This window comes from Chanodichthys erythropterus, chromosome 6, assembly GCF_024489055.1.
Source record: "Chanodichthys erythropterus isolate Z2021 chromosome 6, ASM2448905v1, whole genome shotgun sequence".
Taxonomy (NCBI): Eukaryota; Metazoa; Chordata; class Actinopteri; order Cypriniformes; family Xenocyprididae; genus Chanodichthys; species Chanodichthys erythropterus.
In genome coordinates, this window is record NC_090226.1 from 16,375,012 (window position 1) to 16,402,190 (window position 27,179).

The 27,179-nt window shown below is 36.9% G+C and overlaps 1 protein-coding gene across 1 annotated transcript in view; it reads right to left on the minus strand.

Annotated features, from left to right (window-relative positions):
- Positions 1-27,179, minus strand: part of cadpsa (Ca2+-dependent activator protein for secretion a) — a 161,661-nt gene that overhangs the window by 63,392 nt on the left and 71,090 nt on the right. Inside the window, exons 8-14 of the mRNA XM_067387336.1 lie at positions 20,502-20,613; positions 19,362-19,498; positions 15,683-15,749; positions 10,962-11,070; positions 9,313-9,525; positions 835-971; positions 526-713 (exon numbers count right to left, since the gene is read on the minus strand). Coding sequence (XP_067243437.1) covers positions 526-713; positions 835-971; positions 9,313-9,525; positions 10,962-11,070; positions 15,683-15,749; positions 19,362-19,498; positions 20,502-20,613 — 963 coding nt within the window. The remainder of the gene's footprint in view (positions 1-525; positions 714-834; positions 972-9,312; positions 9,526-10,961; positions 11,071-15,682; positions 15,750-19,361; positions 19,499-20,501; positions 20,614-27,179) is intronic.

Sequence of the window (27,179 nt, forward strand, 5' to 3'; positions counted from 1 at the left end):
TCTCAGATAAAAAATACTTGAAATAAAGCTAAAAAACAAAATAACCACACAATGAAAACTTGTTAGAAGGGTAGTTACAGACTTTGAGGACTCCTGTGAACCAGGTAATGAAGCAACTTGAGCTTCTTGTAAAAGCATTGAAACGACTGTGGGATTCTGGGAGAGAAGCATTATTACCTGTGACCAACCACAAAGCTTTGACGAGAAAGGATGGGGTTTCTATGAAACACTTTGGCAGCCAAAAAGGAGTTTGTGCTCTTGGTCTTACTTTACCTCTGTTTCTGCCCATGTGTGGACAGTGGATGCACAGACAGATAAAAGGGCAGGATGGTGAAGAGGGATGGAGTGATTTTAGGAGGAACAGAATAGACAGAACTTCAGGTGAGAGTAGGATGAATGACAGAGAGAGAACATGAGAGATAAATGGTTTGAGAATTAATGTGGTTACAAATGAGAATAAAATGAAGTGGGTGTTAAGAAAGAGACGGCGTGAGAAATATATAAAAAGTGTGGGATTGCCGCTACCTGTTGCCATGCACGTGAGAGGCGCAAAAGGCAAAGCTGTAGTGGAGTAGTGTGGGGTCAATCATGGAGCCTTTCTCTGCCCTCTCCAGCAGGTCATTCAGGTAACACAGGTGCCTGTGACACCCCCGCACTCCGTACCTGGCGCAGTACTCATCTAATACAAACACCTGGCCTGGACTGAACCAACCCTGAGGCACACAATCAGACACAAAAGGGGGTTTTTACTAGTGCAAATAGGATAATACATGATACTATAAATAGGACAGCTGTAGCCCTAACAGAATGAAATTGACTTGAAAGCTCAGTTACCAAGCAGGAGTATGAATCGTTGAGTCTGTGGTCCAGTGTCAACCGCTGAACCATCTCAAACAGCGAAGAGTGGTCAAAATTGCAGGGGTTAGCGGAGATGAACTCGTCCATTCCATGTTTCTGTGCTCGGTCTGCATCTGTGTGTATGTGTGCATGTTAACGTATGGAGACAAGAAATAGGCTTTACAAACCATACACATCTCAATGTCACAGGAGCACACACTCCTTAGAGAGAGAGCTCTAACCTGAGCCAGATGTCGACTTAAAAAAGGTCATTGTCAACTTGCATTACAGTGTAAAGTCAATCAAAGGTGCATTACAAGCAATGCTAAAAGTGCAAAATCAAAATCAAAAAATGAAATAAATTTTAATTTAACTCTTAAACAACAACGACAACAACATATCACAATTATTTTCATCTTTTGACAGCCATAGGTTGACACTGATCTAGGAGAGATTGTAATAAAGAGCTACTTTAAAGCTGCAGTCTGTAAGTTTTGCCTCTTTGTCGCCATCTCTGTTTGAAACCTGCAATTGCACTTATTTGCGGAATTATCTTTACGTGGGTTGTGCATCGGCATAGCTTCTCAGCACGGATGAATCTAATGTTTGCTGTCAGTCACCGCATCGGTGTGGATACCGTATTTCGGAATCACAGATTCTACCTCTAAGTATGACCAAAATAAGAATTTTCACCGGAAAATGTCATCTGAACAAGTAAGTATCATGTCTGCCACTTTTGATCTGATCAAATGAGAAAAAAAGCATTACAAAAAATTGTGCTGCCAATGGTGATTAAATCTAACGATCGATTAGCTCGGATCACGTCAAACCGTGCAAAATTATTATTATTGTTATAGTTTGTTCTCAAATTCAACCTCAGCATTGTTGTATTTAGTGTGTATTAGCGTTACAGGTAGATTTAAATTTCTGTAGCCACTCCGCAGCCCGAAGACTTTTGCTTTTGACTACAGGTGAATCTCCAGTTGTCACTCATGATTTGAACATTTCTGGATTACAATCTGCCATCAAAATGATAACTTTAATTATTGCAGCTGCTTTGAGAAAAGGCTATAAATGATCCGTCACTTGCAGCATCCACACATGACATATAGCCTACTAGCTGGAACTCCTTCTTTATGTAAACAGATGTGATGTAATGATGCAAAGACAAATGCATGCTCAAATTTCCCATGGAACCCCACCAGTACCGCTCTTATTAGAAAACATTATTACAAGCTTACCGTTGTGAATCAGGCTAAGGTAAGGAGATATTGAACCCTGACTGGTTATGTACTTACTCAAAAATTGATTTTGGATAAAAAAAAAGTTATGGACTGCAGCTTTAAGTACTTTTTTTTTTTTTTACTTAAATTATATATATATATATATATATATATATATATATATATATATATATATATATATATATATATATATATATATATATATATATATATATACATTTTTTTTTTTTAAACAAAAAGTTAGATTTAGATCCACATTTCAACACAAAGAAAAAAATAATCATTTTAACTCTATAACAATAACAGTAATATGACACTTATTTCCTATATAGGGAGGGAATAATGATCTGTTTACAAGTTAATGGAGTAATGAGTGATTAAGATCTGCTTTTAAAGCAATTTAAATAGGTTTTAGAAAATATCATTTTTTCCCCCCTGCATTTTGATGGACACTGATCTAATGTTTGCCCGAAACATCAAGTAAAAACAAAGAAGGAGAGATTGGTGGATCAACATGACAATCAGGTACTATCGACCCAAACTTTTGACGTGCAAGCCTAAAATTACTGGTAACTTGTAAGAACAACAGGGCAGAATTGCTGCTTGTTGATTTCAAGCACTGATCATATGTAAAATATTTGTAAAATCCATATCTTTCCACATGTGAAAGATATCTATCCTATAAGAATGCATATGGAATGCATTGTAAGAGCAAGTTATTGGGTTGGCTCAATTAACCTTTTTAATTAATAAATTATCAATTCACTTGCCAAATCTCACTTCTTATAAACAATAAAATTGTGTACCAACATTGTGATATTATTGGTTTGTATTTCCCCCATTTCTTATTTGGCTTGGTAATCCTGCAGGACCTGTCTGAGCCAGTGTTCCTGTCTGGCCCTCCTAAGCAAACAACAACTCTAGGTTCACGCTTTTCTCCTCCCTCCCCATTCATTGCTCTGTCCGCAGGCCTCTGCCCCCCCTCAGAGCAGCCCTAATTAAAGAAACCCAGTGCCTAAAAACCCTGGACTTGAGAGAGCTGGCCGTGGAGCCCCCCTACCCTCACCATCTATTGTCCATTAAAGAGACTAAATAAATTCAACAACACATTTTCGCTTTCCTCTGCAGTCAGTAAGCTTAGGTATTACATCTGGGCCTGCACAAATAAGTAGGGCCGTTTCTTAATCCTGCCACTGGTCAGGGGCTATTCTTATTCTAATACTCCGATTCTGCCAGAGGCTTTAGAGCTACACTGTATGATTGAGCCATTCAACAGACACCTCCTCCAGAGCGTCGCTGGTTTACATGTTAAATCAGGAACTTAAATTGCTTAGCTGTATAATAGAAGTTGTATTTTTCCTTGCACAATATATATGCATAATAATTGTTTGGCTTAAGTTATTGTTTATACATAGAATAATTTTGGAATATCTTTCATTAATAACCTTAAATGGATAGTCCACTAAAAAATTAAAAGGTTACACTTTAAGATGTCATTGTTAGTGTAATTATATATTTAAGCACTGAGTTATATTAATTAATTACATGTTCTTACTGTAGGGTTAGGGTTAAGATTAGGGTTTGGTTTAGGGTTAGTTGCATGTAAGTGTGTATAATTTATAGTTATTACTATTATAGTAACTACATGTAACAAGGGCACTGTAAAATAAAGTGTTATCAATTAAAATTCTGTCATCATTTGCTCAATCTCATGTCATTCCATACCTGTATAAAATTTCTTTTTTATGTGGAACATGAAAGAATATATTTTGAAGAATTTTGATAACAAGCAGTTTTGGTCAAACCAAAATGTACAGTCAAACCAAAATGTATTCAGACACTTTGAACATTTCATTCATTAATACAGTTTATTCACCACAGTTTAAAAAGGTGGTAATAAAATATGACAAGAAAAGTTCAACCATGTCATAAAAAAAAAAATTTTAATTATGTCAGATAACACTTAAGCAAAACATGGTCAGGTCAAAATGTCTGAATGATTTTTGGTTCCAAATTTTTATCAATTTTACTGGTAAACCACTGTATGAAGATTTTTTTGGGAATAATATGTCACAGTTTACTTTATGCTGAAAAAAAAACAAATGCATATAGGCTTGGAACAACATGAAGGTGTTTAAATGATGACAGTTTTAATTTTTGGGGTGGGCTATTCCTTTAACAATATATAATATAATGCTTAACAGGTCATATATACATATATAATATAATTATATTATACATTTTATATATATATATATATATATATATATATATATATATATATATATATATATATATATATATATATATATATATATATATATATATATAAAATCAATACTAATGGTCACCCTTTACATCTGTCTGTGGGTTTTGCAAATATTTAACCAATGAAGTATTAAATAGAGCTTGTGACTAAGCCTTGAATCTCCATTGGATCCTCAAACTGTTGGTCAAACCTCATAACTCTGCCTGAAGTGATGCAGTGGTTGTTCTTCTTCTCTTTCTCTGCTTTTTTGCAACGCAATGGTACATATATAACTGGTTGTTTGAATAAGTACATGTTTTTTACTGAAGAAACACTACATAAAGGCTAATGTTTTATGTATTTGAGGAGTGGAGAAGAGTGTCTTAGTTTAGCATTTGCTGTCGAATAATAGCCAATACAGTCTTAAAAACCCATTGCATAGCACTTTGTTTTTATAACATGAGATTGACAGAATCTCAAATGACAGAAAAAAACTGAACGCCCACATAACTACAGCTACAAGAAACATAATCATCCAACGCAAATGCGATGCACCTACTGCCTCAGAAGTGGCCGTTCTAATGGTGACTACATTCGCTCGTCAAAAACTTTGTAACTTCATTTGAGCTTTATTTTGGTAAAATGTTAATAATATAATGATGTATGCAGGCATACACTCATATATAATGCCACAGTATCAACTTTGAATTATTTACAAAAATACAGTGTTTTTTCCCCATTTCCTGAAAAGTGACAGTTGTGGTCAGAGTTTTGGGGGGCCCAAAAATTTCTTTATCCTCTGTCACAATATGAGGTAAATCCAGCCCTACCATCTGTGTTGCGTTTTTGTCTGTCCATGGCATTATAAGATATCCAAACACATAAGTTGAAGCCAAATGATCCTCTGAAATCAGCCACAGGTCAAAAAGGTGACATTGTGTCCTTCTCCTGTGTCTTAATATGAGCTTGTCATATCTCTTTGACACTGGAATTGAGGGGAAGGTCTCTGGACAGTAACACACAATGACATTAGTCGGCTCTGTCCGAGTGGGGCACATGAGAAATGACACTGATTGATGGATTCTTTTCATTTATAGATCCTCACTCTTGGAGAGTCCGAAGAACAGAGCATTTGGGGCTATTTAGCGCTCGCTTTTTTTTTTTGTTGTTGTTGTTGGTTCTGTGCGTATGCCTGTACAAGCACACACAATGGATGGATTGGGAGTCAGAGATTCTGCCCTGGGCTGACAAGAGCTGAAGGGGCCAACTGACAGGACGGGCACTTCTTTGTGAGTGAGGAATGGACAGAGGGAGAAAAAGAAAAGAAGGGATGGAGAAAGGGGTGACAGCAGAGACATACTTTATTAAGTGGTTTCTAATTTAATCTGCTCCCAAACTTGATTTCCAACAATATGGCCACCCTCATCAGGCCTGCAGACAAGTCCACACGTGAGCCTCTCTCAGAGCCAGACGCTATTTCAGTCCTTATCACACTGGATTAGAAAAGCCTGGACTCTGGCTGACATCCAACATCAATCACTGTTTTCTTTGTTTTAGAATAATGATGCAGTTAATGAGTTGAAAAATGAAACAAATTATTATTAACAATACCTTTTAATTATAATTTTTAAATTATTATTTCTATTAAATTATTGGGGAGTGAGAGGGGGGTGAGATTGGAACATGTTGCAGGTCAGGTTCCAACCTGTATTATTGTTGTTGTTGTTGTTGTTGTTAAATGATGCACCTTGAGGCTTTCTACGCTGGGTGTAAGACAATGTTAAAATAATAATAATAATAATAATAATTAATGAAAACTTGGTCAAAATGATGAAACATATAATATTAAATAATAATAATATTTATAATAATAATACATGATGGAAGCTTGGCAAAAATGGTGACACAATAATAATAATAATAACAGTACTAGTGGATGTATTATTATTATCATTGTTGTTGTTGTTGTTGTTGTTAAATTAGGCTTTCTACACTGGGTGTAAGCCATGGTTATAATAATAATAATAATAACTGAAACTTGGTCAGAAAGATGAAACAAACCATACTAAATCATAAAATAAAATAAAATAAAATCATATTATTATTATTATAATTATTATTATTATTAATAGACCTCTGTAATCTCAAAGTAACACTGATTTTAGGTTGTGTCTCTCACTTCAGTCTCCCTCTACATCTGCCTTTGCAGGTATATGGCTTTAACAGCAGACAAGAGAGTGAGTTTTAGCATTTTTCCAGGTGAGCAAAGAAACTGTTAGTCTGAAACTGTTAGTAGTTCTATAGGCAAACAAAACAAACACTACTAAGACATGAAAAGGGCCACTATTTGTTAAATGTGTCAGTATATGTCTGTGGTAAAAGGGCTTGTCTAGATGTAGCAGTTGTGACAAAAGCTGCAACAGTTTAACTATCATTCAATAACGAAACTCTATAAAATCATCTGCTGATCATTTCTATATCCCAGCTACATATTTGCCAACTCTCATTTCAATAAAAGTAAATTCTTAAAATCCCAGAATGAATAAATTGCGCGAGTCCACTGCTTTAAGGACAACACGAAATCTTTTAGAGAACGGTTGAGAACAAACAGCCAATGTTTCCGATTGCATCCTAATCCCCACATTTAAAACTGCAACCACAACAATTTAATTTGACGCTGTCGTAAGGTTAAGAGAAAAAAACGAAAACACTGGTGGCACGACTTTCTCCAGATGAGAGAAACTGGTGTGAACTAGCAAGTAGTTATTTGGTAACATTCCACTGATAGCTTCCAGAAATAATCAGGGTGAAAATGCACTGTTTTATTCATAGTATGTCACTCTTAACATGGTAATTACCAGCTGCTGAAGGGTGCAGAGCATGCCAGTGGTTTCACAGAACTCATTTAGTGCAATAAATCAGCAACTACAATAGAGTAAATCACTATAATTATATCATTTACCATTTCTCCATTTGGTCGGAAATCTTTATTGTTAAATAAAGGCAACTGCTGTGGATTTCGTCCAACAATAAACTTACAAGGAACAGATGGATTTGATCTTGCACATGATTTTTAATTTGTGAAACTATGCTTTGATTTGAGAAGCCGTTGACTCAATGAAGCCATGTTGAGAGAAGGCAAATATGCAACTGCTAATCAGAGCAAAACATCCAGAAATAAAATTTCACATGCAGTCTAGTCTTCTAAATAAAAGTGTGTTTGTATTTCTGACCTAAGGAAGTAAAATAGAGGGAGATTTGGTAGAAGAAAATGGGATGAGGAGGGCTAATGTGAGTTTTTGAAGAGGAATAGCGAATAGCACATTGCTTTTGTCAGATAATCCGGAGCGGCTTATCTGATCTGTGCCTGCTACAGTGAAGCACTTACCCTTCAGTCCGGCTACAAGAGAGCAGGGTAAGAGGGAACAAACCAGAGTGACATATAGACTCGCATGAAGCAGAAAGACAGCAGAGAGAGAGAGAGAAAGAGGGAGAATATTCCCTATACACAGGGTACAGTAAGCAAAGCATGAGAGAAGGAGGTTCTGATACACTTATTCATACACACACACACACACACAAATAATTATCTGAAAAGGGGAGAAAAAGCATGAGATCTTTTTGAAATAAATACAAAAAGAGAAGGAAGGAAGGAAGGAAGGAAGGAAGGAAGGAAGGAAGGAAGGAAGGAAGGAAGGAAGGAAGGAAGGAAGGAAGGAAAGATGAAGGAAGGAAGCAAGAAGGAAAGAAAGACCAAAAGTACAAGCGAAAGAGGGCAAATATGCAAAGAAAAGAAACAAACAAACAAAGAAACAAACAAACAAAAGAGCTAAAGAAAGAGCGAAAGAAAGAGCGAAAGAAAGAAAGAGCGAAAGAAGGAAAAGAAACAAACAAAGAAACACCAACGAGAAAGTGGGCAAATATGCAAAGAAAAGAAAGAGTGCGAAAGAGCGAAAGAAAGAGCGAAAGAAAGAAAGAAAGAAAGAAAGAAAGAAAGAAAGAAAGAAACACCAAATGTACAAGAGAAAGTGGGTAAATATGCAAAGAAAAGAAAGAGTGCAAAAGAGCTAAAGAAAGAGCGAAAGAAAGAAAGAAAGAAAGAAAGAAAGAAAGAAAGAATGAAAGAAAGAAAGAAGAAAGAAAGAAAGATCAAATGTAATAGCAAAAGAGGGAAAATATGCAAAAGAAAGAAAGTGCAAAAGAGTGAAAGAGTGAAAGAGTGAAAGAAAAAAACAAACAAACAAACACCAAATGTACAAGAGAAAGTGGGCAAATATGCAAAGAAAAGAAAGAGTGCGAAAGAGCGATAGAAAGAAAGAAAGAAAGAAAGAAAGAAAGAGTGCGAAAGAGTGCGAAAGAGCGAAAGAAAGAAAGAAAGAAAGAAAGAAAGAAAGAAAGAAAGAAAGAAAGATCAAATGTACAAGCGAAAGAGGGCAAATATACAAAGGAAAACTAAAAGAAAAAACAGTATTGAAAATGAAAAAATGCAAAAAGGAAAGCAAACTGCAGTGAAAGAAAAGTGATAAAAAGAAAGAGTAAATAAAATAAATAAATAAAAAGAGCAATAAAAAAATAAAGATGGTTGATTAAAATGAACCAAAGCAAATGATATGTAATGCCGAAAAATGTACGTGGGATGCAATACAAACGATTCCTGACAGAATCAAGCGGTGCAGATGAAAATTGAGATTTTTCTCCCTTTTTACAACACCATTACAGTAAGTAGTTACTCTGCTCAGGAGGTGTACACTGTTGAGTTTACACTCAAAGGACATTAATGAGCAGTAGAGTGAGACAGGATGTAAAAACATCAGTAGTGCACTGTTTAGAACGGGAACTTATTTAACCGATACACTATAGAAAGATTTCATGCAACAGTGTGACTGTTATAAAGAGTGTCATTATACATGCAGCTCTGGCCCTGTGTGTGTGTGACTGCAGTCAGCATGTGTGGATCCACAGAGTCTGCAAATTCATACTTACAGAACTGAGAGATGGGAGCATCAAGCTGTGGTGCTGTCCCTCCTTTGGCGTTGAGTTTCTGCACCTGGGTCGGGGGAATGGGTTTGTGGGACTGGCCAGTGGCACGATACATCGCCTGAACCCACAGGATTCGATCTTGCTCATCATCGCTGGCAAAGATCACAGTGTCTCCCTCCTTCACAGCATTGAAGAACGTCCGACCGCCGTCCAGACCTGGATTCAACATAGTGTTCATCAGTTTATACTTTAAATGGAATGAAATGAATCACTGTGTAAACAGTGACTACAGTGGACATTTAAAGTTATGCAGCACTGTTGCAGAAGTTGAGCTAACAATATTTTTACAGCATTTATTCATTTTGGCTAAAGTTGTATTCTACTGTTTACAGAGAACAGGTCAAATTTGAACCTGGGTTTCCAACTTGGGAGCAACACATACAATGCAAATTAATTCATTATGCACTAAGATGAACTAACCGTGAATAATAGCATATTTATACACACATTAATCAAGATTATATATTTATTCATCAAGATTATAATATTATTAATTATTATTCTTATTAAACAAGTTTAATAAATGCTGTTTTAATGTAAATGTTTAAAATCTTATTGAAAAATCTTACTGTAAATTATAATTTTTCTTTTTGTTGGTGTAACCTAATATTAATCATATTAAATAATATTTTATATTCACCTGAATCACATTTTTTGGTACCTCACAAATCATGATTTACAATGTAATTGTAAATCAAATTTAACAGATATTGTTCGACATTGATATAATTGTTATAATTTATGCCCTTTTGTGTGACAGTATTTAGGACACAGTGCTTGATTATGCCTAAACATAATGTTTTATCGTTGTGTAATGTTTTATGCAACAATACAGAAGGTTTCAATGAAAGATAATTGATCCTAACTAGTTAATTACCTGTGTTTGTGTAACACTAATAAAATGAGTCATCTTTTCCTTGGGAATAAATGTGTATAGATCTTAGAAGCACATGCCACCTGCTGGTCTAACAGGTACCTCTATCCTCCTTATTTTGCAATGCGGAAATAAGCTTTAGTATTTTCAGTGAATGTAAAAGACTCCTGATTCATTAGCTGCTGTAGGAGATAACTAGAAGAATAACAAAGTGCAGTAAACAGTAGTTGCGCTACAAACAAATGTGTTTTTGATTATATGATAGAACAGGTAAGGACTATAGACCTTATTCAGAGCAGCGGTAGGAAAGGACGAGGCTGTGAGCCATAGACTTACTGTGTTTTCAGTGACATCTGCAATAAAAAGCTGTATAAAGCTCCTTTATCAGTTATAAATTTCCACAGCTCATGTTTTTTGTTTACTGACATTTCTTGGACAGATATTTTTTCCAGTGTTTTGTCAGCAGAACAATCCAAATAACACATTAAATAACAGTACAACCCACTGAAGATATATATATATATATATATATATATATATATATATATATATATATATATATATATATATATATATATATATATATATATATATATATATGCCTCAAAGCCTTGCTTTCATTCCTGTTAAAAATCAAAGATGGTGCTTCTGTGAATAAGGTCTATATTCCAGATTTTCTTTTTAATGTGATTGTAGCAATCTGATTGGCTGCAGTGACCTGGCTGAGGGTCGGTGTAATCCACAGTGTATCCGTCCAGCTGGAGAAGTTCAACAGGTTCTGCTTTCTTCTCCCTGTAGCTACACATGGCAAAGGTGTACTGGCTCACCTGGGAAGAATTTTGGTATATTAAACATAAATTATTCCGAATGCACTTTATTTTACAGTATATGCACTTTCAATGTACTTACCACAAAAGTACTAATTAATGTAACTACATGGGTTAAGTTAAGGTTTAGGTGTAGGTTCAGGGTTAGTACTTAGTAAATACCCACTTAGTGTCTTTACTTCAACAAGTACACAGTATGTTCATGCGAAACAGGACTGTAAAATAAAGTGTGACCATCATTTCAATTATTATGGATTATAAATTACAATATTATGAACTAAAACAAAATCATCGGTACAACTTTATATTGTTTATTACTACTATGTACATTTAAATGAACCATAACCATTCATTTCTGTAGTTACATTTATATTACTAGGGGTGCGATGAGGCACTTAGCTCACGACTAAATTTTTGCACAGTATTTTTAAGAAAAGTTTTTTCTTAGTCTTATTATAAGTACAAACAATACGTGCAACCATAATCAAAGTACTCTCTTAATTTTCATTGTGCACAGCCCAGCCTAAGATAGGTTTGATATTAGTTGACAGGCTATTGTATGTAGCCTAATTTGCGCGCATCAGTGAGCTCGCGTTTTACTTTAACTTTCGAATTCGCAATCGCACCTACTCTGTGTATAGGGAGCAGCGATGCTGAGCACGCATTCTACAAGATTTATTAATTTATCAGACTCTTAGGCTCTGTTGTGCAACGAATCCTCCACCATGGTCTTGTCAGTCATCTCGTGATCAGTGAACTGTGATTCCTGCTGCACTGTGTGCAACTCTGCAGCTCGTGCTGGATGAGCAGAGCAGAAGTTTACAATTGAAGCGTGTTATCCAACTGAATTAAATGTTTTTTATTTCTATAAAAAGGGCAAAACAACAGTGGATGCAGTAGCGGTATATGCTAATTTCACCCTCACGCTCCGTTGAGACAGCTTTTCACCTCAACAAGAAATCTCGTCACATTGTAATATCGCGAGATCTTGTGGCACCCCTATAATAATTACACTTCAATTCCACCAGTCACACTTTATATTAGGCTTAGGTACAATGTATTTGTTGTGTTTATGTTGTATTAAAAAACACTTTACGGGTAAGGTTAGTGACAGGTTTGGTGGTATGGTTAGGTTTAAGGTGTAAGTGAAGGGTAATTATAGATGTAATTACAGAAATTAATTATACCTGTAAACATATGCAGACATTTTTTTTTTTAAATACACAATAAATGCACAATAAATGCATTGTATCAAATTAATAACTTAATAATAACTTAGTACATAATAGTTAAAGACACTTATATAAAGTGGGACACCTTAACCCACCCTTAAACCAAACCATACCACTAAACCTGTCCCTAACCTTACTCAAATCCCACCAATAGCAGCAATGAGTGAACACAATAAGTACATTATATTTAAGTAATTGTTTGTTTGTTTGTTTTTTAATGCAAGTACATAATAGTTATAAAGTGTGACGGAAACATCTACTGCAGGCTAGTGATAGGGTTCAAACGGAGGGTGGCATCTCAGAGGGAGGCTGTCTTGGTCACGGACGGGGTGGAGTTGGACTTAGGTTTTGTCCTGCCAATCAAACAGGACTGATAGAAGAGTGTGGGATGACATGCTGTCACTCTGGATGTGAGTCGTGCAGTTAGGTGCCAGTCATACACACGCTCTCGCACGTTCTACACACACAGACGCGCTGCTGTCAAGACGTTCTCCGGCCCCATCCACAGCATTACACCAATCCTGTGCCTCCATCACCTCTGCTGAAAGTGGCAGCCCTCTCTCACTCCGACTCCGAGTGACATGATAAATTCAATGTCATGTGTGTGACGGGCACTTGGGCTGGCTTCGGGGCCCTAATCTGGCTTGGTGGCACCCAGGTGCCTTCGGGACGCCACTGGGGCACACGCCCGCTCACACATATACACACACACACAATCTCCCATCAATCCACTGAAGTTCGGGCCTGTCAGAAGCAGGAGCGGTCGCTGGTGAGGCCATTGACCCGCTGTCAAACCGACAGTTAAAGGATTTTAAATGACTTTGCTTTCTGATTACCCCTGCATGCTTTTGCTCTTTTAAATAACCTTGTTATTGTCGATGCTCTGCAAACTGCATTATGGATGTAGAGAGCAGGAGAAAAACGCTAGTGCGAATCGATCGCTAGATGCAACAGTGGAAATATAAAGCCGGATTCCCCCGCCACACACACAACCCGAGCCCCTCCGGGTCACTCGAACACATTACCATATTCAGATGCGTAAAGCTGCATGCCTGAGCCAGAGAATCAAAGACGAGATGAGGGGAAAGAGGAAGAGAGCACAGAGCGTCTGCCCGCTGTTTTGTCACATCGCCTACCAACCGTAAAATAATTAGACTTCAGTTTGAATCATAATGTTGGCCTTATGCTGTCAACTTACTGAGAGGGCAACACGAGCACTCAGAAAGGCACAAAGAAAGACGATTTGGTGGATATAAAAGATTTATGTGGCTATCGATGCTCTGTGAAGGAAAGGAGGTGGTTGATAAAGCATTTCCGTATTCATATGGAGTTAAGCAACACTGAGGAAATAAAATGGCACGGCGGAGCCACGGGGAACTCTGTCACCACCTTTTTGTGACACCTTGTTTCAAAGCCAGCCTGTGTCAAACAGAAGCCCTAAATGGTCTACATGGTGTGGTAATTATTTATGAATAATGCAACAGTGAACTCACACCCACCCTGTAACACAAACCCCACATTAAATGCAGGGCCATTTAGATAGAATCTGTCAATCAAATGCTGGTCACTTAACATAGATAAGACTTGTGGCATAACATTATTATTTTTTTGGTTAATATATATATATTACTATGCAAAAGTCTTAGGCCACCATTAGATGTTGTTTTAACAATGGTATAATGACCATATATAATTATTTCTCAGTCTCTTTATAAGAATATAACCAGAAAACACAGGAAATTGGTATGCAGAATTAAAAAGCAGAAAAAATCATGGGAAAAATGACTTCTATAGGCTTCTATATTTAGTTACCTCCCATTACACTTGAGCAATAGCAGGAACCTGACTCTCTTAAACCTAAATGGAATAGATAAAGGACTGGAAGGCCAAGAAAATCTGATGAGAAGTTATTCTCAGATATTCATCTTTGAGAAATTGCAAGAAGACCAGGAGGTCACACTAAATACTGATTTTTGCTTGATGAAGCCATTTTATTCAGTTACATATATATATATATATATATATATATATATATATATATATATATATATATATATATATATATATATATATATATAGTGTACATATTTCCTGTATTTTCTCTTATAAAGACCAAAAAATAAATATGGATGGTCATTAAAACATTACTAAAACAACAAGACTTTTGTACATTATATGTAACTGAACAAAATGGCTTCATCAAGCAAAAATCAGTATTTAGTGTGACCTCCTGGTCTTCTTGCAATTTCTCAAAGATATATATATATATATACACAAACAAACACACACACACTGTATATACCTTATATATATAATTTTTTAAAAGAAATTAATAATTTTATTCAGCAAGGATACATTAAATTGAACAAAAGCTTGAACAAAACTTTTATTTTGTTACAAAAGATTTATTTGTTTTATAATGCACCTTTTTTATGTTGACAAAATATATATTACACTGTAGCAAATTGCTTTGGAAAATATCTAGGTCTAGGGATGTTGATTTATATTGGATGTTAATTGATTAATAAGAGTTTTAAGTATACTTTGTGTTTTGCAGGTGAAAAAAAATAAGTGGAAGAATTTCAAAAATATACCGAATTTGTATCGTGTACGTGGCATAAACATTTTATTAATCTCTAAAATCTAAATAAAACATGCAAGATGGCACATATTCTGGAGTTACGTGTGTGTTTATGTTGACATTCACATTTACAAGACGAGGACTAGACAGATGGATGTGTTGACGTTTGTGTGAATACTTGCACAGGATTTAACACGAGAACAACAGAAAAAAAACCCAAACAAAAAGCAGAAAGGAAACAAACAAATAAAAAAGTGTGAAAAAAAAACAAAACACAGACACAAAAAGCGCATTCTGGCATATTTTCTTACCCACCCTGACATTCGAAAACACAAACAGGGCATCGTGTTATGTTTTTCGCTTGCATGCACACAAGCACACAGACACACATGCACGCAAACACTAAGGTAAATAAATAATGTCAGTGTATTGACTGTTGTTTGTCACTTGCTGTAGCCGTAGCTGCGAGCGACTGGTGGGTGTGTGATGTGGGCTCTTTTAGCTGCGAGTGCTGGTCCTTTACTCTGTCAAGCCGCCTGTCAACTTTTAGCTCTCAGACATGTTACAGCCCACCACAGAGGAGCTGACTGAACCGCAAACAATGGGGGACAGAAATAAAAAAAGGCTCCATCAAAGTACCTGACGCAGTGCTCTATCAGAAAGAGCTGAGAATATAGTCTACTTCACTGACACATGCAATGGAAATGGAAATGCACAGCACTTGATAAAAAAAATCAGAATCAGAAGGGGAGGAAAGAGTCTCCATTAGAAGTGACAAAATAGGTGAAAAAGCACATACCTGCACCAAGACAAAGAATCTCTTTTTCCATCTTTTCCACAGGTTTTTCCCAATAGCCCAAAGGTATCTGTGAAGAGACACAGAGCAGGTGTTGCATCATAGTGTCAAGATATAGCATGCTGGATGTGTTGTTCTTAATTTGGGTGATAATGGGCTACTGATGCTTTTCTCTCTGATTTTCCTTCACAGAATAATTTAAATTTAGTAAATTACAAAAGGGATGTTTTTACATTATAAATATATATATATAAAAAAAAAATATATATATATATTTTTTAAAAAGTTAAAAAATACAAACATATGTTCACAAAAACTCAAACAAAAATAAAAGATGCATTGAGAAGACATTCATATAAATATAAACAGACAAAAGAGATGTCTGATATATCTATATATCTCATATTTGAGGATGATATATATAGCCTCTTTCAAAATAAAATAATTTCACTAAAATGACACTAAAAATGTCTGTTAAATAATCAAGGATGAGCTCATTAAATATTTGACATTATTTCCTTGAGGTTGAGTATATAATATATATATATATATATGATAGTGCGTTTGACAATTTAAATTGTTTCAAAGCAGCTTTACAAAAAATCATGCTGTTCATGTTTTTAATATCTTAATATCTGCATGCCTTATAGTCACATTTACAAGGTTAGATAATATAGTTTTTGTGACAATACAAGCAATCAAGCACTTGAAATATGCTATACAGTATATATTGCCCTACATGAGCATACTGTATATATGCAGATAAAGTTGGACATATTTATATATATCTTCAACTTCATATAAAGATCTGGGTAATAATATAGCTGCACTTTATGAAAGAAAAATTTAGGCAGTTGAGATTTGCTATATATATATATATATATATATATATATATATCAATCACTTTATGTGAGTGAAGACAAATATTAAAATTTAAAAAGAACACCTTCTACATAATGCACATTTTTAGAGGATGACATATTAGCTTCCTTCAACTAGTTGTAGAGTGAGATTTAAGACAAGCACAGAAACAGACATGAATTTTTAGATGTAGGGTTATTGCCCTCTAATGGCCAAAACTGTATATTGCACTGATCTGATCTGGGTAAACTGGAAAAACAAAGAATCATGGTTGTTTTAACTTATGATTTCTGTTGAGAACTGAATATATTTTTCATTTCGTTGTGTATGTTTTTCTATCTATTTTCCTCTCTTCCTTCACTTTTCCATATGTCTTAATAACATCTTATAAAGAATAAATAGAGGTATGAATAAACCGACACAGTGATGCAGAACAGTTGCTATGCGTATGGTTTCTGGGAGAGAGACCACAGTGTCTGTGGAGCAACAAGTGCTTCAAGCTACCTGGTGCACAGAGAGCCATACAGAACACATATGTGCAAGTGTGAGCCAATCAGAAAACAGCCACTGAGCCAAGATCACTCCTCTCAAAGATAACAAGTCTTGGTAAGAAGATCTGAACTGTTCTATTCTTGTGTCTGAATACAGCATACCATTTTTCAGCTTATGTTAATAAAATATCTAGCTTATGGGACATCCAGAATAACTGACGATAAATGTAATTATATATAAATAAATAATAAATATATATAAAGCATAATTGTATAATATATATATCTATATATAATTATTGTTAATTAAATTATTAATGAATTAAATGTTTCTTACCCAGTTGTTTTTTTTTTTAAAGCACTATATATATAGTGCTTATATTTATCAAGTGCTATATATATATATATATATATAGTTCAGTCCAAAAGTTTGGAACCACTAAGATTTTTAATGTTTTTAAAAGAAGTTTCGTCTGCTCACCAAGGCTACATTTATTTAATTAGAAATACAGTAAAAACAGTAATATTGTGAAATATTATTACAATTTAAAATAACTGTGTACTATTTAAATATATTTGACAAAGTTATTTATTCCTGTGATGCAAAGCTGAATTTTCAGCATCGTTACTCCAGTCTTCAGTGTCACATGATCCTTCAGAAATCATTCTAATATGCTGATTTGCTGCTCAAGAAACATTTATGATTATTTTCAATGTTGAAAACAGTTGTGTACTTTTTTTTAAGGATTCCTTGATGAATAGAAAGTTCAAAAGAACAGCATTTATCTGAAATACAAAGCTTCTGTAGCATTATACACTACCGTTCAAAAGTTTGGGGTCAGTAAGAATTTTTATTTTTATTTTTTTGAAAAGAAATTAGAGAAATTAATACTTTTATTCAGCAAGGATGTATTAAATCAATCAAAAGTGGCAGTAAAGACATTTATAATGTTACAAAAGATTAGATTTCAGATAAACACTGTTCTTTTGAACTTTCTATTCATCAAATAATCCTGAAAAAAAATATTGTACACAAATATTTTGTACAATTGTACACATTAAATGTTTCTTGAACAGCAGATCAGCATATAAGAATGATTTCTGAAGGATCATGTGACACTGAAGACTGGAGTAATGATGCTGAAAATTCAGCTTTGCCATCACAGGAATAAATTACTTTGTGAAATATATTCAAATAAAAAACAATTATTTTAAATTGTAATAATATTTCACAATATTATTGTTTTTGCTGTATTTTTAATTAAATAAATGTAGCCTTGGTGAGCATATATATACTGCACAGATCTCAAGGCTCATCACATCCTTCTGGAGTTAATAATAATAATACAAATAATAATGTGTTACTCTGTCCACTAGATGGAGCCATAAGATCAGAATAGAGGTGAGGTCACGCATTCATTGGACCAGACATAGATTTTGCATCTCAATTTGCCTTCTTATACCATGCCCTAAAAGCATGTACTAAAAAAAAAAAAAAAAAAAAAAAAAAAGTACATAATTTTAAGTGTGTAACAGAAAAGTAGGAAAGCTTTGGGACATACTACTTCATCATAACGGTGTCTTTAATAGACAACTCTGTCACTTTGTTATGTGCATCCAGTCACCATTTAAACTGCCCTGTCAATCATCTTGTCACAGTTTAAATCCTCCATATTCAATCTCGTTTCGGAGAGAAATGAATTAGCATGTTGGTCTGCTAGTCGTAGGTCTTTCATGGGGAAAACTCTCCTTATGTGTTTGCATAATGATGCCAGTATAAGTTAATGACCAAATGTATCTTTATTAAAGTTTACAGTATTGTTACAGATTAAATATAATGTGTATTACATTGAATAAATATTTTCTTTCATCAGGTTTTCTGATTATTAATCAATCAGACCCCTTAACCATCAGTCAAGTACACCTGCCATGTTTGTAGTTTTTTAACATTTTTTATTTGTGTTTGTAGTTCTAATCGAATCCCCATCCACAGCGCAATGGGTTGTGGGCAATATTAGCCGATAGAGTGTGCATAAATCTGCACTTTGGATTCTAACCGGAAATAGTAGACCATCCAGATATCTTTTGAATACTCATTTACCATGATTTGGGACTCACTAATTCTAATTTCGAATGCAATTTAGGATGGAAAGTAGGGTTGCACCAAGATTGAATAACTTTGTTGCCTGTCATGACAGAGGGAAGTGTTAGTGGAATGAGTTGTCCTGAGATCTATTCAGTTTATGTGTCTGTATATGTAAAGTTCCTTCAGCAAATCTCAACAGTACACTCAAACAAAATCAGAAATTAATATGCAGATGCCACCTACCCACAGTGCTTCATGTTCTGTGGTTTATCCATACGGACAGCCAATTTGATCTTCAGGTCGTCTGGACAACCTTTGGCAACAGTCATTTTATGGAGCTCACACTGTTTGGGACTGTTGGGTGTTGGATGTAACACAACCTGAAATCACATTATGACAGATAACAACAATCACTGCACTATTTCTAGGCTGTCATTAAAGAAAAAGGGGACATAGCAAATACTAAGACATGAAATTCATGCTAACCGAACCTTTCACTCTAGGTTATGCCGATAATATCATTTGAAATTCTTTCGGTTACACTTTATTTCGATGGTCAACTTTATATATTATACTAACTATAGGTAACTTGTCGACTACATGTCACATAACTCCCATTAGAGTATTAGTAGACTGTTAGAGTTAGGTGTTGGGGTTTCAGGTTAGTAGAATAAGTTGACATCTAGTTGAAAGGTTGCATATAGTCAGTTGAATGTCTGATGGGGTATATCAAAATAAAGTTTTAGCAGATATTAAGCAGGCAGTCTACTAATATTCTAATGGCTGGTAGTTGATGTAGGTAGTAAAGTTAGTAGAATGTCTAAAGTGGACCATCAAAATAAAGTGTTTCCTTATTTTTATAAATTAGAATAATGATAAATAGGAGCATTTTCATTTGTACTGTATTTATTACACAGCAAGCTCACATTAAAAAAGTGGGACACTACAGCTTTCCAGTAATATCCATTCCCACCAGTGCTCTGATTCATCGCATATCGGATCCTATTATTTTCTCTATCTCTCACTTCACTTTGAAGTCATCTATCATTTGCATAAGAGCCGACATCAGCACCTTATCTTTCTGTTTTTATATCAGTGCAGGCTTATTGTTTAGAGAGAATGAGTGATAGAGAGAGAGAGAGGAAAAGAGAGACTCTATGCCTCATTGACTCAACACTGGATCAAATCCATTAGAACAGCTACAGGCACGCAGGGGGGCTCCTCATTTTGGAGAGCTTAGCAAAATCATTTTAGTGCCGATCACCTCCTGATGGCAGAACTGAGCTCAGATCAGTGCTGACTGCTTAAAGAGCCGTGTGAGGTGTGAGTATGAACTGTGATGGGTTCAGCATGTGTGAGTGCGTGTATGTGTGTGTGTCTGACCCGTCCTAGCTCTTTGTCCTCCAGTGCCAGCACTCCTGTACTCTCCGTGAAGAGTTTCACCTTTACTGCTGGAAGTGGGTGAGTGGTGGTGAAGTCTCCTTGAGTACCCCAACTAAACAGAGAGAGAGACAGAGAGTTTATATCAGTGGTTTTGCACAGTTTTTCCAGGATTCTTTGATTAATAGAACATCATTTATTAGAAATTTTCTGTAACCATGTAAATGTCTTTACTGTCACTTTTGATGTATTGCATACTTTCTGAATCTTCCTGACTTAAAGGGATATTTCACTTAAAAAATGAAAGTTATCCCATGATTTACTCACCCTCAAGCCATCCTAGGTGTATATGAATATCTTCTTTCAGACAAACACAATCTGAGATATATTTAAAAATATCCTGGCTCTACCAAGCTTTATAATGGTAGTGAATGGGAGGGGCCTGTTTTGAAACCCCCCAAAAATGCATCCATCCATCATAAAAATAATCCATACAGATCCAGAGGATTAATAAAGGCCTTCTGAAGTGAAGCGATGGGTTTTTGTCTATTTAAAACTTTAAGTATAATAACTAGCTTCCTGCAAACGGCTGTACGCATCGATTTACAGCTAAAGAGTGACCTCTGATCCGACGCATGACACAATGATGAACGCAGAAGCTCAGAGGATAGAGCAAAAAAAACAAAAAAAAAAACACAAGTCATGAATTAGAAGTCTAAAAGGAGAAATTTTAAAGAGAAATGTTGGCGGATTTCAATATAAGAGAAGAGAAGCTTGAGTTTGTTGCCCAGCCCTATTTGTTTGAACTGCGAGAGGCGTCTAATCTTACAATACTCCTACATCCTGCGTCATTCATCGGATCAGTGGTTACTCTTTTGGCGATTTGCACAGTGTACGTACGGTCGTCTGGTGAAAGCTAGTTATTATACTTAATAAAGTTTTAAATATAGATGTTTTTCTTACAAAAACCCATCGCTTGTCTTCAGAAGGCCTTTATTAACCCCCTGGAGCCATATGGATTATTTTTATAATGGATGGATGCAGTTTTTTGGGCTTCAAAATAGGCCCCCCGTTCACTACTATTATAAAGCTTGGCATTTTTAAATATATGTCCAATTGTGTTCGTCTGAAAGAAGATAGTCAAATACACATAGGATGGCTTGAGGGTGAGAACACAAAAGGAGATATATTTTAAAAATATCCTTAGTCCTCCAAGGTTTATAATGGTTGTGAATGGCTGCCCAAATTTTGAGGACAAAATAAAATGCACCCATCCATAAAAAAATGAATCCATATGACTCCAGTGGGTTAATAAAGGCCTTCGGAAGCAAATCTATGAGGATCGTTTGTGTAAAACAAGTATACGTATTTACAACTTTATAAAGTTAAATAACAAGCTTCCGATGTACATCCAAAAAGTGTTAACTTCCGTGTAGTACACGATGCCATGACATTCTACACTACGCCATGATGTACAACGCGCATGTGACGAGCAGGGCGGGCGAGAGCTATGAGGGAACGGCGCGAGGCCGGTGACGCGAGTGTTAATGAGCATCACCTGCGAGGCGCACCGGCCTCGAGTCCCTCACGGAGGAGCTCCGGAGGCATAAAAGGAGGAGCGACGTCAGTGAAGGACGAGAGAGGACCAGGCCTGGACTTTATTTTATGTTTTATTATGTTTGTGTGGCCGGCAGACGTCCGCGAAGGTCTGCCGGCATTACTTTCGTTTTGTTCTTTGTTTATTTTGAATTAAACTTTTGATGAACGTTCGCCGGTTCCTGCCTCTTTCTTCCCACATTTACGAATTACGTTACATTTGCGCCGAAACCCGGGAGGAAGTAGGGACATGCTGTTGGAGAGCCCTCGCTGCTGAGGGGGATCGCGGTGCTGCGGAGTTCGGGCAGCGCGGGAGTGGGAAGACCGCAAGAGGCTGCCCGAGGCGGTGGTGCTGGAGCCTAGTGAAAGGTGGGACGGAGACCCGGATGCCGTGCTCCTGGGACGAGGTGGGGTGGCTGCCATCCAGGAGGGAGCGGAGGAGTCACCGCCGTCCGCCATGGGCCGTGGGCCAGCCTGCTGCCGTCCGCCATGAAGGGGAGGAGCAGGGGACGGGGGACTCGCTGTCGGCTGCCCTCAGCCGGAGGAGCCATAGCCGGCTGCCAGGAGGCGGTCGAGGATTGGGCCGTCCACCAAGCGTCCAGTGCCACCGCATGTGGCACCGCGAGGAAGAGCCTCTTGGCAGGCTGAGGACCGAGCAGCAGTGTGTCGGGGAACCAGACCAAGAATTTTTTCCTCTCTCCCCTCTCTCGTCCTGTCGCTCCCCTTGCTTCCGTCTCCTTTCTCTCGTCTCGTCTGTCCTTACCCCCAGGTGCTGCGGCCGCCGAGACAGGCCCCGGGGGGGAGTAAGCGCAGTCGCGGGAGTAGCGCGAGGGTCTGCCGGCATTACTTTCGTTTTGTTCTTTGTTTATTTTGAATTAAACTTTTGTTGAACGTTCGTCGGACAGTAAGTATTCTGATTAATTATTTTGTATAGTATTTTAAAATGTACAGTTTTACAAAAACTGTTTCTACGGGGCCATAATGTAACATAGAAGGTAATGGAGCCCTTTATACAATGTCGTGTATCTTTGGAAATAAATAATAGACAAATGGAGTCTTTAAACACCTCAGATGTAAAGTTATTCACTGTCAAAGTGACGCCAAAATGAATGGGAGTCAAAGGGGATGCTAACGCAAGTGAAGTTCTGCTACAAGATGGCGGCACCCGGCCGACTTCAACTTCCGGTCGACTTCCTTGGGCACTGGTTCCCGCCTCCTCCTTCCCACATTTACGAACTACGTTACAGCGTAGTATGTCATGTCATTGTGTAGAACGTGAACGTCATGCCGCATACTACATCTGTCACTTTTTTAATGTAACCACTGTAGTCACGTTGACTATTTTAATGATGTCTCTACTACTTTTCTAGACCAATGCTTTCTATGGGAGATAAAAAAAACCTTGGTTTTTATCAAAAATATTTTCATTTGTGTTCTGAAGGTCTTACGAGTTTGGAACAACATGAGGGTGAGTAATTAATGACAGAAATGTAATATTTTGGTGAACTAACCCTTTAAAATGTTAGTAGATAAAGACGTTTAATATAAAGTGGGGCCGAAGATAATATAATTGTGTGTGTGTGTGTGTGAAATCTGAAAGAGTCTCTGTAACACATTTTTATTAATTCTTATTATAGTCATCATAATTGATTATTACATTACGATGATGGCAAGCACACATTAAGAAGTGGTACCTATGTGGGAGACATAGGATTGAATCTGGCCTGAATATATGGTGCGTTCAAGTCTTCCTGGGAAGTTCGTATTTACGAGGTGGGAAATCGTGTGTACGACGGTAGGTGCGTTCAAGTCACTTTCGTCGGAGTATGATGGCGGTGTGCCTTCTCTAAATTAATTACACAAAATTACAACACTTCTGCTTCTAGAAAATGTACAGCAAATAATGTACATTAGTTGTATGTTGCTTTTTTATGTTTTTTAATTAATTTATGAAGCTGTTGTAAACTTTATTGTTGCATATTACATTTTTATACTGTGATGCTATTGTATTTTTTGCTGGGAATCAGCTTACTTTGTTGTAAATAGAAAAGCCTGACAATTCACTGCTAAATACCTGTAATATTGTGGTATTTCGCCATGTTTCTGACTGACACGCCCCCAACTCGTACAGATCGGAGCTTAAAGAAAATTACGAGCTTCCCACTGGTATTTACGACATTGTGGTGGCATTCATGTCAGTTCTGCTCGTAAATACGATCTTTCCGACATGACTTGAACGCACCAATAGACTGGGTAAACCGAGACTGATCTGCTGGCGATTTGATTTCGCCCGGCAAGTCAGTCTGGAAACCCGTACATTCATTTATACTGTGTCTGTTACACTTTTGCGGGAACCAATCACAGACTGGCTTATCCACCTTGCTCGCTATTGACGGGTATAACACGATGACGATAAAGAAGCGACGGCAAGCACAACCGTCAATCCAATTCCTTTTAACCTCTCGACGATGCTGAATGAATTCTTTAGTTTAGCAAACAAATCGCTCGAGTGGGTGTAAATACCACTCACTTTCATGTTTTTTTTCACAACCTGCAAAAATCGCTCGATGCCATTGCTGCTTCTGCAAACCGCTGTTCACTGCTACAAACCAATACAAACTAAACCTGTCTGGAGTTTTCGCGTCGCTTTGCAAAGTACGTCACCCGGATCGTTGATCTGATTGGTTGAAGGAATATCCAATTGCGTGAATAATGCTCGTTGATCACGCCTCTTGTGCAGTAGAAAATATATACAGACTCTCCAGACCAATGTTCAATTTTAAATTGAGCTTGGTCTGGTGATTGCCAGACAAGCCTGAATCTACAGTGCCTATTAATAACATACAGTAGCAAACATCCAACAAGAAGCTAAAAAAAACTATTCTGAGGTGAATCTGAGGTAGTATGTGTCTACATAAATAACTAAATGGATCTCCCAGTCCCTTTTATTTTGTGCAGAAAGACAGGACAAGTACTGTGGCTTTGTTGACGTGTGTGGCAGTACACAGTGTATGTGTGTGTTTTGATGTGACTGTGTACACATGAAAGTGTGATGCATGTGTGTGTATGTGTGAGCATGTGAGTCTGCTGGTGTGTGTGTGTATGTTGTGATCCCTTGAGATGAGGGGGGCAATCATCTGGCCACAGTGCACCGGGGGAACAGAGAGCAGTAAACGGGTCTCCATGGCAACCCCCTTCTGAGCCTGGCTCCCTCTAGAATGCCTGGGGTGAAGCTGAGGGTACATGGACGCTGTGTCTTTATGTACGTTTGTGTATGTATCTGTGTACAGTGCCGTTCAACCTTCTTTCACATCAGTGTCTCAGGAGAGATGTCTGATGCATATTTGGCTCATGGCATTGAAACAAACTCTTTGGAAGAAATAATAAACGCTTTTAGCAAGCATGCCATAAATACAAGATCATGAAAAACGGTTGACTTGCTGTGTGCTTGAAGGCTACAGCCACTGGGCACAGCATGTGTACTGTGAACTGCTTTTTAGTATCAGCAGCTGCCTGTAGCACAGTAGATGATATCTTTTACCTAACAGTAATATTGTGAAATATTATTACAATTTAAATTAACTGTTTTCAATTTTAAAATGCCATTTATGTCATTCATAACGTAGGGAATACCAGGACCCCAAAATATGGTTATGTAGGTACAAACACACACTCACACTACACATACGTTTTCTCCAGTGTTGCCAGATTGGGCAGTTTTGAATTTGATTCAGCGGGTAAAATTTCGGCTGGTTTGGGGTCAGTTTGGCAGTTTCCAAACATCTAAATTGGCTAACATCTAAAACATCTATAGGCTAATTGGATAAAAATATCAGATTTTGAATGTATAGCTGTATATTCAAGTGATCACAATGTCAGAGTGGCCTAAATATAAGTTACACGGTAAAGAGTGGGAGAGTGACTCTCAAAACGTGAATTACACCTGTGGAGGGAGATGACGTGAAAGCTCTTAGTTAATATCATTGTAACTCATAAATCAGAGCACAATTGAATAATTTAATCAAAATTGAAACTGAACATGGGACTATATGATCCTATCCTGCATCAGAACATCTTTTAAACTGTCCAGACATATCCTTGAAAGCTGCTGAATAGTTTTGACTGTGCAAAGTTACGTATTATGTAGCTTACGAAAGACTGTAGTTCTGTTAAAGGGGTCATTGATTGTGATTTTACTTTTTTAACTTTAGTTAGTGTGTAATGTTGCTGTGTGAGCATAAACAACATCTGCAAAGTTACGATGCTCAAAGTTCAATGCAAAGGGAGATATTTTCTTTTACAAAAATCACTTTTTAAGGACTACAACAAACGGCTGGCTACAATGAGCTTCTTCCTGGGTTGGTGACATCACAAACCCTAAAATTGACATGAACCCTGCCCCCGGGAACACGCAACAAAGGGGGTGAGGCCATGTTGGGCTGCTTAAGAGAAGAAGAGGAGTTGTAGTAGTAGAATGTTGTTACCATGCCATCATTCGCCAAACTGCTTTACAAACAAGGGTCAATTCAACGTTGGATCTGCACAAGATTAACATGTCGGCAACTCCATATTAACTAAATTTATAAATTTATACATAAATTTATCCACTAACCATTCAGAAATGTCCAGTTGCATTCTAAAAGTTGTAACATCTTCCTGAGTCTCTCCAACAGTGTCCGACTCTGGTTTGAACAATGTATGGCTGAACACCTTTACTGACAATCGACATTTTGGCTGCGTGAGATTCTCCAGCTTTGTTGTTGTTGAATATGCAAAGCGCAAGCCATTAAAGCTCCACCCTCTTCTGGAAAGGGGGCTGGTAGCAGCAGCTCATTTTCATTTAAAGGGACACAAACAAAAACGGTATGTTTTTGCTCACACCCAAATAGGGGCAAATTTGACAAGCTATAACAAATGATCAGTGGGGTATTTTGAGATAAACTTCTCAGACACATTCTGGGACACCAGAGACTTTTATTACATCTTTTAAAAGGGGTTTTAGTGCAACATGAGGGTAAGCAATTTAATTTTTATTGTATGTATCAATGAATGACTGTTTTGACTGTCACTGTGTGTGCATGAACT